Genomic DNA, 16,538 nt, shown 5'->3' with positions numbered 1-16,538 from the left:
CACCATCACCATCACTATCACCATCACCATCACCATCACTATCAATACCATCACTATCATCACCATCATCACCATCACCATCATCACCATCACCATCATCACCATCACCATCACTACCACCATCACCATCACCATCACTATCACCATCACCATCACCATCACCATCACCATCACCATCATCACCATCACCATCACTGTCACCATCACTATCATCACCATCATCATCATGACCATCACCATCATCACCATCACCATCATCACTATCACCATCACCATCACTACCACCATCACCATCACCATCACCATCACTACCATTACTACCACCATCACTATTACCATCACTATCACCATCACCATCACTACCACCATCACCATCACTAATCCTATCACCATCATCACCATCACTAATCCTATCACCATCATCACTATCACTACCACCATCACTACCACCATCACCATCACCATCACCATCACCATCACCATCACTATCATGAGAAGTACACACTTACTTACCCTATCTCTAACCCTACTATCAGCCCTACCTCGCTGTCTAACCCTACCTCTCCAACTCCAACCCCACTGCCTTAGCTTACCCTACCTGCTCCTCCACTGCCTACACTCTCCATCTGCCATCCTTCACATCTCATCACTACTCCATATCTACCACCAACCACCACTTCCACTTATCCTACCATCTACCATCTACCTCTACAACATACCTAACATAATATGTAAACATCCAAATGTAAACAATCATATGTAAACAATCATATGTAAACATCCAAATGTAAACAATCATATGTAAACATCCAAATGTAAACAATCATACCTAACATCATACCCTACCACTACTCCCCATCCCACCTCTAACCACACCTAGCTACCTCACCACAATATCAACACCTACCATGCCCTCTTCTTCTCCATAACAGCTCTCCATACGCCTACGGATGCTAAGAATAAACTACTCCCATCCTACTCATCTTACCCAACTCCCCTACTGTCACACTGCCACACTGCTCCTCATCCTCATCTTCACCTTTCACTCAGTTGCCATGGTTACCACTATACATCACCATACATCACCATACACGGCACTTACCTCAGCACTTCACACCCTGTGCCATTTACCCATAAAACCCACTTTTATTTCCATTTTTGTGTTTATTATGTATTCTACGGACCCAAATATCATATATATGCACTTACTTGCATCTAATATAACGTATTTTGCCAAATTCTGTCTACTCATTATATACATATATTTATCACAATCTCAAAAAATCACCCATTAAATCACCCAAACATAAATATTTTCTCATGATTTACATCGATTCATATGCACATATAATTCTTCTGCTATATTGTTCTCACCTAAGAAGTACGACTAATTTATAATAATAAATAATAATGTGTCCAATAATCTTATGTTAACAAATACACGTACTACTACCACTTCAATATTCAAAGCCACCATTTAGTTATGTAGACGTTTTTCATAAGAGTATAAGTTATTCACACCACCTTCCACTTGAGCAGATGCCGTTCTGAATTCAAATCTGACTTTGCCTCTTTGCACATTCTCCTTCAATAGAGTTAGCGTCTTGCAACCAATGTCCTGACACGAATGTTGCAGCCCGTTGTACAAATACGGAATAAACTTCTTAATGGATCCTTTGTCAACCACTGCACCCGCCACACCTTGCGCAACCAAAACGCTGTCGCTTTCAGAAAAGTAACGAGAGGTCGAGGCATTGCCCTTGCTACCGGTCTTTTGCATCGCATCAATGGAACCCATCCCACGATACACCTTTAATCGTTCACCATCTTGATAGAAATAATCACCGGGCGATTCGGTAGCACCCGCCAACATACCACCCATCATAACAGTAGACGACCCAAGCGCCAAGGCCTTCATGATATGGCCGATGTTTTGAACACCACCGTCAGCCATACATGGAACACCGAACTGGTTGGCAAATTCACACACGTTGTAGACGGCTGTACCTTGTGGCCTACCACAAGCCATAACTTCTTGAGTGATACAAATAGAGCCAGTTCCCATACCGATTCTCAGACCATCCGCACCGGCAGCAACCAAATTGGCAGCTTGTTCCCTGGTGACAACGTTACCAGCGATGACTTCCAACCCTGGGAAACTCTCTTTCACCCATTCGAGCATGTTCAACTGGAAAATCGAGTTGCCTTGCGATGAATCTAAGATAACCACGTCCAAGCCAGCTTCCACCAACAGGCCTAGTCTCTCCCTATCAGAGTCCATAGTGCCTACAGAAGCACCGCATAGCAATTGCTTGCTGCTGCCAGACTTGGAAGCTAACGGGAAGTTTTCGTTCTTCTTCAAGTCAGTCCTGGAAAGCATGGACACCAAATGACCCCTGTCGTCAACAATCAACAGCTTACCCTTTTTGGTTTTCTTTAAAACTTCATTACCCTCAGACAAGGTAATACCCTGTAAACCGGTAACAGGGTTCTTGGTCATGACATCCTGAACGAGTAAAGAGTCGTCCTCAACGAATTGTATATCACGAGAAGTGATGACACCCACCAACTTCGCATTTCTCTTGCCATCTTCCGTCACAGGGAAGCCTGCAAACCCATACTTCTCCTTCATGCTCTTAGCTTCACCAACCGTGGTCGTTGGAGAAATCACTACAGGGTTGTCAATAAACCCATTTTCATAGTTCTTGACTCTTCTGACCATGGCAGCTTGCTCCTCGGGAGCGCAGTTATGGTGAATGAAACCAATACCACCCGACAGAGCCATGAAGATGGCCATCTCTGATTCGGTAACAGTGTCCATTGGAGAGGAAACGAAAGGGGTCTTCAAATTGATATTCCTGGTCAACTTAGTCTCCAGGCTAACCTCAGAGGACGGGAAGTCGACCAAGCCTGGCAAGACCAAAAAATCGTTATAAGTCAACCCACCTCTGGTCTTGGAGTCCATCAGTTCCTGGACTGACAAACCATCCAGTCGAGGCATCCTCTTGGCAACTTCCGAAGCAGTCGTGTACTCTCTAATAGCAGCCATTGTTTTTTACGTGTTTTCAGAGTTATCAATTGCAGCAATGATACTTAATGCGTTGATGACAGTAAAAGAGTCTTTTAGAGTTTACGTACATAAATAATAAGAGAAGAAAAAAGTTCCCAGTACGCCAGCTAAAATACACAGGCCCATAAAACTGAGAAAGTCCACCAAGATTCTCCGCCTAAATGCTCAGCAGAAAGTTTTCAGAAAAAGTTTTTCACTAAACGTCAAATGGGAAAACAGTGCACTATTTATACTTTTTTTCTCTTGCTCTTTCTCGTTATTTTTCAGGAAAAGAAAACGGCCCGGCCCGCCCGCGCGACTCACAATCCATCGCTGAAAACAAACCCAAATTTCAATAAGGAAACGGAGATTAATCACTAGTAGACAGACAGTTATTGAAGAAATAGGCCGGATTCGTGACTGCACCTATAGACCAGCTATGGTCATAATAGTGTCACAGAAGGTGTCCGATCCATCGCTTGCAGTAGGACATGACTCTTTGCTCTCTCGATCGGACGCGGTCTTGGTATGAGCGGCCGAGATACATACATTTCAGGCTGTGATGTGCATGTGAGTTAGGTTTAATTCTCTTTGGCTTCTCTCACGTTCGCTGAGCTTGGAACTATTGTAACAGCAAATATTACATTATCTCGATCAAGCTATTATTACACCCTGTTGTAACGTTGCTACGGCCTTCGTTAAATAGACTTAATTGCATCTGTTCGCGAGGGTTAGTGCCTCTTGTGTATCCGTAGATTTGGCGCTAGTGTAACACGCTTTTCGTGATTAATGCATTACTGAAGCATTGCTCGAGCCATATTCCTGGGTCAGCGTATCCAACAGCTTCTCGGTCTCGAAAGTGGATGTAGAGCCCTTCAATAAGAAAAAGTATGGCGAATATAAATGAGTTTGGGCAAGAAGTCGGTGCAGACGTCGATGGCTGGACAACCAGGGTCTTCCCACAAGAAGTCGTCTTGAAAGGCAACCACTGTAGACTGGAACCGCTTGACAAGGAAAAGCACGGATTGCAGCTCTTTAGTGCGTATGCTAAAGCGGGTCAACGCTTGTGGACATATTTGCCTGTCGGTCCGTTCAACAACGTCGACGAATACCTACAGTTCATCGATGAACTTAATGAAACTGAAGACACCGTGCCTTACGCAATTATTCATGAAAGGACTGGCTGTGCCGTTGGTACACTTTGCCTCATAAGGATCGATGAAGCCAATGGTTCGCTTGAAGTTGGATATGTAGTTTTTTCACCGGAGTTACAGAAGACAGTAATCGCTACTGAGGCCCAATTCCTTTTGATGAAATATGTGTTTGACGTTTTACAGTACAGGAGATACGAGTGGAAGTGCGATAGTCTAAATGGGCCATCCAGGAGGGCGGCGATGCGCCTGGGGTTCAAGCACGAGGGAACCTTTCGGCAAGTGGTCGTGTACAAGGGTCGGACTCGAGACACCCAGTGGTTCTCAATAATCGACAAAGAATGGATGAACATCCGTAAAGCATTCGAGCAATGGTTAGACGGGGAAAACTTTGAGGATGGTAGACAGAAGAGAGGATTGGCTACAATAAGAGAAGGCTTGTAAAAAGACTGATCGATTATATGCAAGGGATATATAGATAGCACTATTCGGTTATCAAATTTATAGATTACAATGTATTTCACAGGCATGTGTATCCGCGACTTCCTCTTCCACAACGAGGAACCAAGTTGCAATCATGCTCTCGTTTAAACCGGAATGACAGTAGAGGACAAAAACCCTCCTTCGAACATGCCACACCAACTCCAAAGTTGATACTGACATTGTTTTTGGCTCCCAACATTTTAATACACATCATGGAACGTAGCGCCTGCATTACCTGTCATTCAGAGTGCTATTCGTACCTCTTCTTCCCTCTTCTTCCATCTTCTACCTAGTGGATACATACGATATCTGACGGGGCACCGCGATCATTCTCAAAGAACCAGATATGAATGTTGCATTGCTATGACTGACTCGCACAGACCCTGATCTACCTACCAACCTTAATTGTGAGTGACACATAAACTGCGAATGACTCCGCGCCGAGACTTTGAAAAAAGAACAAGCCCTTTCATGTGGAAATATACATTCATTACCAGCTTCAATATTCTTCGATTTGGATGCCAGTCCTTCTATACGTATATATATATGCACAGTCTCACTCTGCTTAGAAGTGGAGCGCACAACAGAATATTACACTGCAGCAGAAAAGAATGTCGTCTCGAGGCTCATTGTACTCCGGCTAATGGTATATGCACAGCATTTGTCAGGCAGGTTTATAATATTAATATACATTTACATATAATAAACTGTTTTCATGGCAGAAAAAAAAAGCTTTTTTTGTTTTTTCGTTACTCAATGTCTATAGAATTTCGTTCGTAAAGGCGTCTGTCTCTATTTGGCGACAGTGTAGATACCATCCTTAGATAGAGCCTTGGAGATAGCTGGCTTTAATCTGGTGGAGTACCATGGCACACCAGTGATCATTCTGGTCACTTGGTCTGGGGCAATACCGGTCAACATGGTGGTGAAATCACCGTAGTTGAAGACAGCTTCAGCAACTTCGACTGGGTATGTTTCAGTTGGGTGGGCGGCTTGGAACAAGTAATATTGGGCCAAATGAGCTCTGATATCGGAGACGTAGACACCCAACTCAACCAGGTTGACTCTTTCGTCGGATTGAGCTAGAGTGGTGGTGGCGGAGGCACCGGCAGCAATGGCAGCGACACCAGCGGCAATTGAAGTTAATTTGACCATTGTGTTTGTTTTGTTTCTTAGTGGTGATATGGACTTACATATGAGTAAGGTAAGGACGGAATATTCACAGATAGGTGACCATAGCAGCCCTATTTATACAAATTCCTTCACCAGCTGGTGCTGCCCAAACGAACCACTGACTGACACTCTTTTCTCACCCCAAGATCCTACATATCTCATCTAGAGCACCTTATCCGCCGTAACTATAGAAATGCATTTCTTCTTGAACGACTCACGCATTCTTCATAAACTCGTATATCAATGTCTATTTACGGTGCCTGTGTGTGTATTCGTATGCGCGCAATCCGAGATCGACGCTATAGGGGTGCCCAGGTTAGAGAATATCTGAACTTGGTTGGACCCTCGTTCAGAAGCTTATTGTCTAAGCCAGGCTCCGTATGTTTGCACTAAACGATTCCACGGAAAATAGGTCCCATACTGTTCCTTTTCCCCAGCTAAAATGAAATAGGAATCATCTGTTGATCTCGTATATTTCTAGGGTCTACGGCTCGGCGTATTGGCATGTACTTCAGTATGCCAATGCTGGAATCCTTCATACTCTAATCATAACTCAACAAGTCTATACGTCTTCCTATCACAAACATATACCTGCTCAAGAGGCCACGCGCATGAAAAGAGAACGATTGGGCAGAAGTACTCGCCATTTGGCCACACGAAACAGTAACACGATCTTGCATCTGATCTGAATAGTGCGCCATATATAGGCACTTGACCCATAAATGGAAACGTGTATGTTCAAGCCAACATCAATCTTGCTAACCCTTGAGTACCTAACTCTGTTCCATCCAAGAAAACTACTACACTATCAAATCACCTGCTGAATAAATGAGCGGATTGAACGAGACAAGTTGCTATTTCAACGGTAGAGCAGCAGCCTCCAAAGAGTCAAAGCATTGCAAGTTACTGTTGCTCATTTAGATGCTGCATTCGTCAACTTTGAGCCTACTTCCTTCTGAAACAGAACCCGAATCCGGTGAAGGTTGCTAGGAGGGCCAGCGGAGTCGCCAAGGTTTTTTTCGAGGCGGTTAGGTGGTCATATTTGGTGGGGAAGCTATAACCGTCTGCCTTGTGAAAAACCTCGAGATGATAAAGATTGCATGCCAAAAAGCAACTTTTTTCTCGCACTTTGTTGGCTCAATGCATTCATCTTACAGTATAGATTAGGCAGCTTAGACCAAACGCAAAACTCAAGCGAAAGCGAAAGCCTATCCATCAGTTATTCGCTGCAAGCTGTCCTCCTTCCTTACAAGTTATCCTCGAAAAAACTCCGAAAGTTTCCGCTACAAAGAAAAAATGAAAGGCAATAATACCCTATCTAGGGGGTTAAGGATCCAAGTCGACGACCCTGTCGCTCACTGCTGCAAAATGTCTTGTGCAACTGCCAAGGAAGCCAAACTTTGTCTAAATTAGTTGCGCTAGCCCCATGCAACCACCGCCCTTTGAGGACTTAAGCTTTTGGATCTGCTTTCAAAGTTAAGACTATATAAGGGTCCTAAATGTTGCCATGTCTGACAGTGCTCGAGCGTATTATTCGCTCACTTCTTCTTTCCGTGGTTGAAAAGTTTCTAAACTTGTATCCGCACATCCAAAAGTATTCGAAGGGCGACGCAATATTACCAGTATGCAGCTGTTCCCTCTTCTATCGTTAGCGTTATCTTTGGCCTATTCTCAGGCTGTTTTGGGTTCTTCCTCAGACTCTTACGTCAGGTTTCCCGTTCAAAAGCTAGCAAATGTCCCAGGAATGGGCTCGCAAGATGTATCTAACGTTTTCAAAAGAGATGACGTCCTGAATTCGACTTTGATTAATGCCGTAGGAATGTACGTCGTCAAGGTGGAAATCGGAACCCCTCCCCAAACCGCGTACCTTCAGTTAGACACTGGCTCTTCTGATATGTATGTAAATGATGCTGATAGTCCATATTGCGTATTGATGTCTTACGGGTCAGGCTACGCTTCGACCGACAATTACGAGCTCACAGCAACTGCCACCGAGCTTCCTTCTTCCACTATATCGTCGGAGAGTTACAGTACTCTTTGTGCCTACTGGGGCACATTCAGTGTCGGAAACTCCTCTACTTTCAAGTACAATGACACTCAGTTCGATGAGACTTACGGCGATGGTACGTATTACAGAGGCACGTATGGAACAGACGTTGTTTCTTTAGGTAATATTACGCTAGAAAGTTTTTCGTTTGGAGTGGCCAACAACACAGAAAACCAAGGTGGTATTCTGGGCATATCACTTCCTGCTGGAGAAAATACACATTCGCTTGGAGGAGCCTATAACACGACCCCCTTTGAATATGAAAACTTTCCAATGGCACTGAAAAGCCACGGAAAGATTGAGAAGATAGCATATTCCTTGTTTCTGAATGAACCTAAAGCACATTTCGGAAGCATCCTGTTCGGAGCAGTCGACAAAAGCAAATACTCGGGGCAGCTTTACACCCTGCCTATGCTGCAGGCTTACGATACCCTCGATTCAGTGAGTCCAGGAATGTTTGTTACAGCGCAGAGCGTCGCGGTTTTGAATGGCGACTCTGGAAACAAAACTGTGTCGAAGGTCCGATTCCCGGTGTTGTTTGATTCTGGTACCACCTATTCTAGTCTGCCTACTGAAGTTGCACATGCAATCGGTAAAAGTTTTGACGGAAAGTACAGTTCTGGCGATCAAGGCTACACCTTTGATTGTTCAAAAGTAAAGGATACTCTACTGTCTATTGATTTTGGAGGATTCAATATATCGGCAAACATATCCAATTTTGTGACACGGACGAAGGACCACTGTCTTCTGAACATTGAAGCCGCTGACTCAGGATTCGTGTTAGGAGACGCATTTCTTGTTGACGCATATGTTGTCTTTGACTTGGAAAGTCACGAGGTTTCTATTGCGCAGGCTAGTTTTGACGATAAAAAAGAAGAGATTGAGGTTATCTCTGACAGAGTTCCGGGTGCCATCCGAGCTCCCGGATACTCTAGTACGTGGGTGTATACACCAGGCAGCCCCATCGGAACAGGAGATTTCTACAACGTCAGTTGGACCTCCTATTCAGGGTATTCAGAGTATCAATCGTTAGTTGCCACTGCGGTTGTTAGTAGTAGTGACAGTAGCGGTGGTAGTGACAGTAGCAGCAGCAGCAGCAGCAGCAGCAGCCGCTCAGCTGAAACAACTACAGAAAAGCATAACGCCGGCGATAGGCTCTACCAATCATCTTTTCCTTTTTCTTTGGCTTCTTTCTTATCTTATTTCCTCTTGTAAAAAGCTCTGGTGGAGGGAAAAGGTACTTTTGCTATATCAGGCCCTGCACTGTGACCTGTGCATCTTCCTCTTTGAAATGGCAGCTTTGACACTCACTTGTGTTTATTGCAGCTTTCTCAATACAAACTCTCTAATGAACCAATCGTGAAATCGCGTATCGGTCTCTGCTAGTTCCGGATGAAATGATGTGGCAAGAACATTGTCATTTTGCTTTGCCGCAACAATGAGCTCTTGGTCACTGTTATCTTTTCCGTCCAGTTTGTATAGGACCTGGACGTTCTCTGGATCCAGCACTTCTTCTATCACAGGCGCCCGTATAAACGTTGCAGGGAAGTCGTGACAGTTTGGAATAAAGCCTGAAAAGTCACAGATCCGAGAGGAAGACTGGGCTTGTCTTCCAAAGGCATTTCTTTTCACTCTAACTTTCAGCAGGTTCAACGTCTGGACCAAGTCAGCTTCATTGGATAACTGTTGAGAAAGATATATCAGTCCTGCGCACGTGCCCCAGATCACCTTGTTTGGGTTGTGCACAAACGTGTGAAGATCGTTGTAGAACCCTGTTCTTTGAGCGATAAGAGACATTGCGGTAGACTCTCCACCAGGTATGATCAATGCGTCACATTTTGATAGCTGGTTGTTATCTCTCACCGCAATCACCGATAATTCTGCGTTATATTGATCTTTGTTTTCGTCTATACATTTTTCCACGTGTCGTATGTGTTCTATAAACGCACCTTGTAGTGCCAGTACTCCAATTACGATGGACATGCTTGAGAGTTATTTTGCTTACTTCGTTGTTTGACACCACTGAATTCTAGATGACGAGAGTGCATTCCGCTCACCAATAAAGTGGGCTTTTATCAATGGATGATTATTCAGAGTCAGAGTGCTATTTTTCAACTATTCTTACAGTTTCCAATCGCGCACGGCGACGCGCCGTTTAATGACATAATAACGATCGCAATAATAGTATATCATGTGAATCGAAAAATGAGCATATAAAACAGGAAAACGAAACCATTTTGCATGCCCTTGTGGACAACGTTTGTAGTCATATAAGACTGCTCTGCTTTTCAATTACTTGATAGGTTTTTCACGGTTACCTCATTTCTGCAACAGAGCCATAGCAACTGCAGATATCAAATAGAACAAGAAGAAAGAAAACAAGAAAAAATGTCAGAATTCAAGGTGAAAGCTGGTTTAGCCCAAATGTTAAAGGGTGGTGTAATCATGGACGTGGTCACACCTGAACAGGCCATCATTGCTGAAAGAGCAGGTGCTTGTGCTGTTATGGCCTTGGAACGTATCCCAGCCGATATGCGTAAATCTGGGCAAGTGTGCCGTATGTCAGACCCACACATGATCAAGGAAATCATGGCTGCTGTTTCGATTCCAGTGATGGCTAAGGTCCGTATCGGCCACTTTGTGGAAGCACAGATCTTGGAGGCACTACAAGTAGATTACATTGACGAAAGTGAAGTCTTGACTCCAGCCGATTGGACACACCACATTGAAAAGAATAACTACAAGGTCCCATTTGTTTGCGGTGCCAAGGATCTCGGTGAAGCATTGAGAAGAATAAACGAGGGTGCCGCAATGATCCGTACCAAGGGAGAAGCTGGTACTGGTGACGTTTCCGAGGCTGTCAAGCACATCACCAAGATCAAAGCAGAGATCCAACAGTACAAAGAGACTTTGAAAAACGAAGCAGACTTCGCAGCAAAGGCCGCTGAATTAAGGGTACCGGTCGAACTATTGAAGTCTACACTAGAAAAGGGCAAACTGCCCGTGGTCAACTTTGCTGCCGGTGGCGTGGCCACTCCAGCTGACGCAGCTTTACTGATGCAATTGGGCTGTGAGGGTGTATTTGTTGGTTCTGGTATATTCAAGTCCTCAGACCCTCAAAAGCTAGCTGGCGCCATTGTTGAAGCGACAACACACTACGACAACCCAGAAAAACTACTACAAGTGTCCAGCGACTTGGGTGATCTGATGGGTGGTATCTCCATCCAATCAATCAATGAGGCTGGTGGCAAAAACGGCGCAAGATTGTCTGAAATCGGGTGGTAGACACGACCAACGCTGGTATAGCATTTCCCTTTTTTCCCCCAAAGGGAGCCACTTACTTATCGTAGATATTACATAATTCTGTACAATATCATAACTTAATACAATATTCAACAGAGATCCTACCGTACAAAACCAAGACCGAAACCTCCATGGTTCTTTTGCTCTACGGTTCTGGCATTCCAATGCTCTCTACATACTGCTTGCGGTCTCGAGTTCAAAGGCACGGCTGCTTATATAGGCAGGTGTATTCTCTTTGCGGATCATGTAAGTATGCGATTAGGCGATCCGGTGTCTCATTTTTTTAGGGGAATCGCATCAATGCATTAATCATATATGCAGCAAATCATTAGGAAGCAGCATGGAATTGATGCATTTATCGGTTCTCAACCACGATATGTTACGTTGCGTGCTATTGAGGAATGTTGAGTATTCAGCTAGTGGTCTCCAAATGCTATTATTATTAACTCAAAAGAAGCAGCGTGTCTTTTTGGTAGAGAAAACCAAGACGTCATCATATATTAGTAGCTGCCAGAGCCACTGGCATTGAATCATATATAAACCTCGTATTATAGCTCTTGTGTAGAGTGTTCTTGTTTTTGTTCTCTTTCTCTTCTCTCTTCTCAATTGTAAAGATAACCACACATCAACAGTAAACACATTTCCCAGATATGTCTACCGATAAGATTACATTTTTGTTGAACTGGCAACCAACTCCATACCACATTCCAATCTTCTTGGCTCAAACCAAGGGTTACTTCAAGGAACAAGGTCTAGACCTTGCCATCCTAGAGCCAACCAACCCTTCCGATGTCACTGAATTGATTGGTTCTGGTAAGGTTGACATGGGTTTGAAGGCCATGATCCACACCTTGGCTGCTAAGGCCCGTGGCTTCCCAGTCACCTCTGTCGCTTCCTTGTTGGACGAACCTTTCACTGGTGTTTTGTACTTGAAGGGCAGCGGTATCACTGAGGACTTCCAATCTCTAAAGGGTAAGAGAATTGGTTACGTCGGTGAATTCGGTAAGATTCAAATCGATGAATTGACCAAACACTACGGTATGAAGCCAGAAGACTACACCGCCGTCAGATGTGGTATGAACGTCGCCAAGTACATCATCGAAGGTAAGATCGATGCTGGTATTGGTATCGAATGTATGCAACAAGTCGAATTGGAAGAATACTTGGCCAAGCAAGGCAGACCAGCTTCCGATGCTAAGATGTTAAGAATTGACAAGTTGGCTTGTTTGGGTTGCTGTTGTTTCTGTACCGTCCTTTACATCTGTAACGACGAATTTTTGAAGAAGAACCCAGAAAAGGTCAGAAAGTTCTTGAACGCCATCAAGAAGGCCACTGACTACGTTCTATCCGACCCAGTTGCCGCTTGGAAGGAATACGTCGACTTCAAGCCTCAATTGAACAACGACCTGTCTTACAAACAATACCAAAGATGTTACGCTTACTTCTCTTCATCTTTGTTCAATGTCCATCGTGACTGGAAGAAGGTTACCGGTTACGGTAAGAGATTGGCCATTTTGCCACCAGACTACGTCGCCAACTACACTAACGAATACTTATCTTGGCCAGAACCAGAAGAAGTTTCTGATCCATTAGAAGCTCAAAGATTGATGGCCATTCACCAAGAAAAATGTAGACAAGAAGGTACCTTCAAGAGATTGGCTCTTCCAGCTTAAACGTACCGCGCCAACTGTTGAGCAGCTGTTTCTTTTCTCGTTCATGATTCCACATTAGCTTTTGCTTCCTACCCAGTATATATGTATGTATATATGTGTGTGTACTAAGATATGTTTATGAGCTCCCAACCTGCCTTTATTTGTTTTACACTTTCTGTTGTCGGAAATGTTGCGGTTGTAATTAAATGTCCAGGTGCGATGTTCATAGGAACTTCCTCTGTGTAGGACAGCTTTTCATGCACATTCTAAGGTTTGTTTCTTACTTAATGTCTGTCATTATGTTGGAATGAAAACCAACTATCGCCTATCAACTAGTGGCCATACTACTAGCACATTATCATATACGGTGTTAGAAGAAGACATAAGTTATGAGAAGCTGTCATCGAAATAAGTGGAAGCTGAAATGCAAGGATTGATAATGTAATAGGATAATGACTGACAACATATACAATGACAATAAAAGCATATACAGAAGTATGTAGAATTACGAGTTTGATTTATTGGATTCCTATATCCTGGAGGAGAACTTCTAGTATATTCTATACACCTAATAATATTGCCTTTATCAACCATGGAACCCCAACAATCATCTCAAAATTCACCCAATTCTCACATTATGAGACTGCCGATACGCATCCTTCCTTAACCTGCAGGAACCACGGATTCTGTCACTTCCACTCATGTAAGAATTTCTAGCCTATGAGAGCTTGTGCCCTGTGTTATTGCAAGAAGAAAGCACCGCTAGCACTGCACCAGGCTCCCCAGATGATAATCATCCTCTCTAACTAACAAATTATTAATTTATTATATAGCCTTGTTTTTAGTGCTGCAGGTGTCCTTGAATAGAACTACGCCGAAAGGCTTCTGGCACGGAGGGCTTTCATAATCCCCACCCTTAATTTCTACGATATCTTCATTATTGCGGGCATTTTTACTGCTCAAGATTCTTCTTACATACAATCTTTAAAGTTTTTCAGGGCCCATCATATTAACAAGGCTTCTTCTTCTATTCTCGAGAAATTTGCCTAAAAAAAAACCCTTTTGCTTCCTGCGTATTTTCTTACGGAATGAGAAGGCGTCTTACATCCTTCTCTTTTTGAGTTAGATGTGATGACTATTTTGCGACCAGTAGAGAAATAATTCGCGTTTATAAGCAGGCCCTTCCAGCAGCAGTTCAATCAGAAGTGTAAAAGTAATGGTAATGAGCAATTAAGAAAGATATACAATAGAAAAGAAATGAATATAACTGGCGAGAATCCTCAATTGTTTAAGTGCGGAAAGAAGGGTTATATGAATCAAACTTACCCACCACTAACTATTTATGAATGTGGTATTAACGAAGGAAAGCTGACAGTTAAAGATAAAAATGAGTTTTATTCAATATTGTATGAAAATATTGTTACCTATGCGCCCGAAGGTATGGTAGTTAAATGTGGTAGTATGGGCTTTCTTAATGAAACCAATCCTTGGCCAAGGGATTATTATGCATGTGGTTTATACGAAGGACAGGATACAGAAACCAACGCAGGTATAAGTTCTTTAAAATCTTCTCGTTTTCTTGTGAAAGTCATAATTTTTTTTATGCTTGCAGTATATGCAATAGAGTAAGCTTGAAAATATCAATGGCAATGGTGAAATCACTCTAAAAAAATACAGTTCAGAAGTGTGCGAGATGTTTTCACTCTTGAGGCTGAAATCTTCATTGTGGGGATCGTCTATGAAGTATGTATATATGGATAAAACTAAAAAATAAAATCAATTGATGAGCGTCAAGTATAATAGAATGTTCAAGAGAAGGGATGCAATTCCTGCCTACTATCAGCTTTCATTCCCGGAGAAAGTCAGCCTTGCCGATTGCAGCTATTTTTACCATTGATTTAATGGGTCTTATGTGTTTATTATCCATTGGCGAAGGTAAAGCATACTGATTAGTCGAATGCCACTACAAGGTTCTGTAATTTTTACAGCGGCACAGACTCTTCACTTGCTATACCGCATGGTTACATCTTCTCCAAACCCCTTCTCACCCTTTGCCAGGTATATAAGTAAAGATGATCATCTGGTCGCTAAATACAAAAGGGACCTTAGAAATCATATACATTCTTGTTTGATAATCGGATAATCGGTAGGGTCTAACAGTTTTTCATGTTTGAAATGAACGCAGTTGCTGACAGTTATAATATGTGGAATACCACAGCATGTTAATAAGCTGTTACGTCCACTTCTCTTCTTCTTTGGTTTCAAGTAGTTTTTCGTCATAAAAATCATTCAGCAATGACTTAGACTTACTTTTACAACAAAATCTAATATGGGTAACAAATAAATGACAATGTCTGCTTGTACTTTTGTTCTATCATGTGTTGAATAGTGAAAAATAAAAAGATAACATATGTATATACTCATAACAATACTCATGAAGAGGTTTAGCATGTTGCACCAGAACCAGTTGGGATTCCAGAACATCCAGAATATGAAGAACCACCGGAAATTGATACCCCGGACCATTTCCAGTTGGAAGCATTTTTCACTAAAATTTTAACTCTCTTAGCTGCGGAGTTCACACTCCCAGTGATATCCTTCATCACTAAATTCTTAATAGGAACGCCTCCTGTAGCAGTGCCAGTGGTTTTGCCATTCAGGTAATCACCTTCAATAACTATACCGTAACTCTTTATGCCGCTAATCTTATTGCTAATGAAGTTAACGTTAGAAACTGATCCAGTCGCACCTTTTACCGTCTTAATTCTCAACCCATTGGCAGAGTTCAGAACGTGATTGTTTTCAGCCCAAAAACCATTCACGGTATTATCAGAACGGCCACCAACAGAACCTACAGAAATACCGTGGCCATTATAGCAATAGTTGTTCAAGAATTTGATAGTTGTACCTGAATTCACAGCAATACAATCATCCTGATTATAAACTGTACATCCCTGAATCACAACATTGGTAGAGCTACCAACATCAAATCCATCTGTGTTGTGACCACCTGCGGAATCACCGTCTTTTATATCGATTGTTACACCATTGATAGTCAAATCAGAGCATTTATTGATGCTGAAGACTTGGTGTGGGGCATTTTTAATATTTAACCCAGTGACTTCGGATTTGCCCGTCAATACTAGTTTTACAAACTTTGGCTTAACTTTGCCTTTGTCACCCAAGCCATCCCACCACTTAGCTCCTTGACCATCAATAACATGTCCTGACGCACCAACAACATTTATTTTCGACCCCGAGATTGAAATTAAAGGACCAGCCCATTCCTTGTACTGGAAAGTAGTTGTACCTTCGAAGGTAACAGTAGTACCACTAGTTAACCCAGTTAGATCTAAAGTCTGTCCAGCTGGAACACTTAAATCTTTAATAATGATGCTACTGCATTTTTTCACAGTTGAGAGTGAGGACAAAGAGGATCCTGATAGAGTACAGGAATCTCTTTTCGACAGAGGACTTGCGACAACAAAAGTGCACAAGGTAGACAGAAGTAATGAACTAATAAAAACCATCGCGTTTGCCCATCATAGTGAGTAGACAGTCTTCTCTGATTTAGATTTCAGTGCTTTTTTATACCTGTATGGAACTTGATTGTGAGACCACATTCTCGAAGTTAAAAGAGTTTGTTTTACATTCAGTACGTCTCTAATACGCGAAAGTGG

General features: G+C 42.7%; 8 protein-coding genes across 8 annotated transcripts; 4 read left to right on the top strand and 4 right to left on the bottom strand.

Annotated features, from left to right (window-relative positions):
* Positions 1–1,477: 1,477 nt before the first annotated feature.
* SMKI08G2630 (uncharacterized protein) lies at positions 1,478–3,049 on the bottom strand (the record flags this gene model as incomplete). Its single annotated transcript, XM_056223082.1, has 1 exon — positions 1,478–3,049. The coding sequence occupies one exon, from the start codon at positions 3,047–3,049 to the stop codon at positions 1,478–1,480; it is 1,572 nt and encodes a 523-aa protein (XP_056082709.1).
* Positions 3,050–3,939: 890 nt separating this feature from the next.
* Positions 3,940–4,644, top strand: SMKI08G2620 (GNAT family N-acetyltransferase; the record flags this gene model as incomplete). The annotated part of the gene is made up of 1 exon (XM_056223081.1): positions 3,940–4,644. One exon carries the CDS (start codon positions 3,940–3,942, stop codon positions 4,642–4,644), a length of 705 nt encoding a protein of 234 aa, XP_056082708.1.
* An 831-nt stretch (positions 4,645–5,475) lies between these two features.
* Positions 5,476–5,838, bottom strand: SMKI08G2610 (SRP1/TIP1 family protein; the record flags this gene model as incomplete). The annotated part of the gene is made up of 1 exon (XM_056223080.1): positions 5,476–5,838. The coding sequence occupies one exon, from the start codon at positions 5,836–5,838 to the stop codon at positions 5,476–5,478; it is 363 nt and encodes a 120-aa protein (XP_056082707.1).
* Positions 5,839–7,480: 1,642 nt separating this feature from the next.
* On the top strand, positions 7,481–9,118 carry SMKI08G2600 (pepsin-like aspartic protease; the record flags this gene model as incomplete). The annotated part of the gene is made up of 1 exon (XM_056223079.1): positions 7,481–9,118. One exon carries the CDS (start codon positions 7,481–7,483, stop codon positions 9,116–9,118), a length of 1,638 nt encoding a protein of 545 aa, XP_056082706.1.
* Positions 9,119–9,220: 102 nt separating this feature from the next.
* Positions 9,221–9,886, bottom strand: SMKI08G2590 (uncharacterized protein; the record flags this gene model as incomplete). Its single annotated transcript, XM_056223078.1, has 1 exon — positions 9,221–9,886. One exon carries the CDS (start codon positions 9,884–9,886, stop codon positions 9,221–9,223), a length of 666 nt encoding a protein of 221 aa, XP_056082705.1.
* A 405-nt stretch (positions 9,887–10,291) lies between these two features.
* On the top strand, positions 10,292–11,188 carry SMKI08G2580 (pyridoxal 5'-phosphate synthase subunit PdxS; the record flags this gene model as incomplete). The annotated part of the gene is made up of 1 exon (XM_056223077.1): positions 10,292–11,188. One exon carries the CDS (start codon positions 10,292–10,294, stop codon positions 11,186–11,188), a length of 897 nt encoding a protein of 298 aa, XP_056082704.1.
* A 668-nt stretch (positions 11,189–11,856) lies between these two features.
* Positions 11,857–12,879, top strand: SMKI08G2570 (NMT1/THI5 family protein; the record flags this gene model as incomplete). The annotated part of the gene is made up of 1 exon (XM_056223076.1): positions 11,857–12,879. One exon carries the CDS (start codon positions 11,857–11,859, stop codon positions 12,877–12,879), a length of 1,023 nt encoding a protein of 340 aa, XP_056082703.1.
* A 2,423-nt stretch (positions 12,880–15,302) lies between these two features.
* On the bottom strand, positions 15,303–16,388 carry SMKI08G2560 (glycoside hydrolase family 28 protein; the record flags this gene model as incomplete). The annotated part of the gene is made up of 1 exon (XM_056223074.1): positions 15,303–16,388. The coding sequence occupies one exon, from the start codon at positions 16,386–16,388 to the stop codon at positions 15,303–15,305; it is 1,086 nt and encodes a 361-aa protein (XP_056082702.1).
* Positions 16,389–16,538: the final 150 nt, after the last annotated feature.

This window comes from Saccharomyces mikatae (assembly GCF_947241705.1).
Source record: "Saccharomyces mikatae IFO 1815 strain IFO1815 genome assembly, chromosome: 8".
Classification (NCBI taxonomy): Eukaryota; Fungi; Ascomycota; class Saccharomycetes; order Saccharomycetales; family Saccharomycetaceae; genus Saccharomyces; species Saccharomyces mikatae.
Note: the sequence above shows the minus strand (reverse complement) of the source record. Positions and strands in the feature narration are given on the sequence as shown.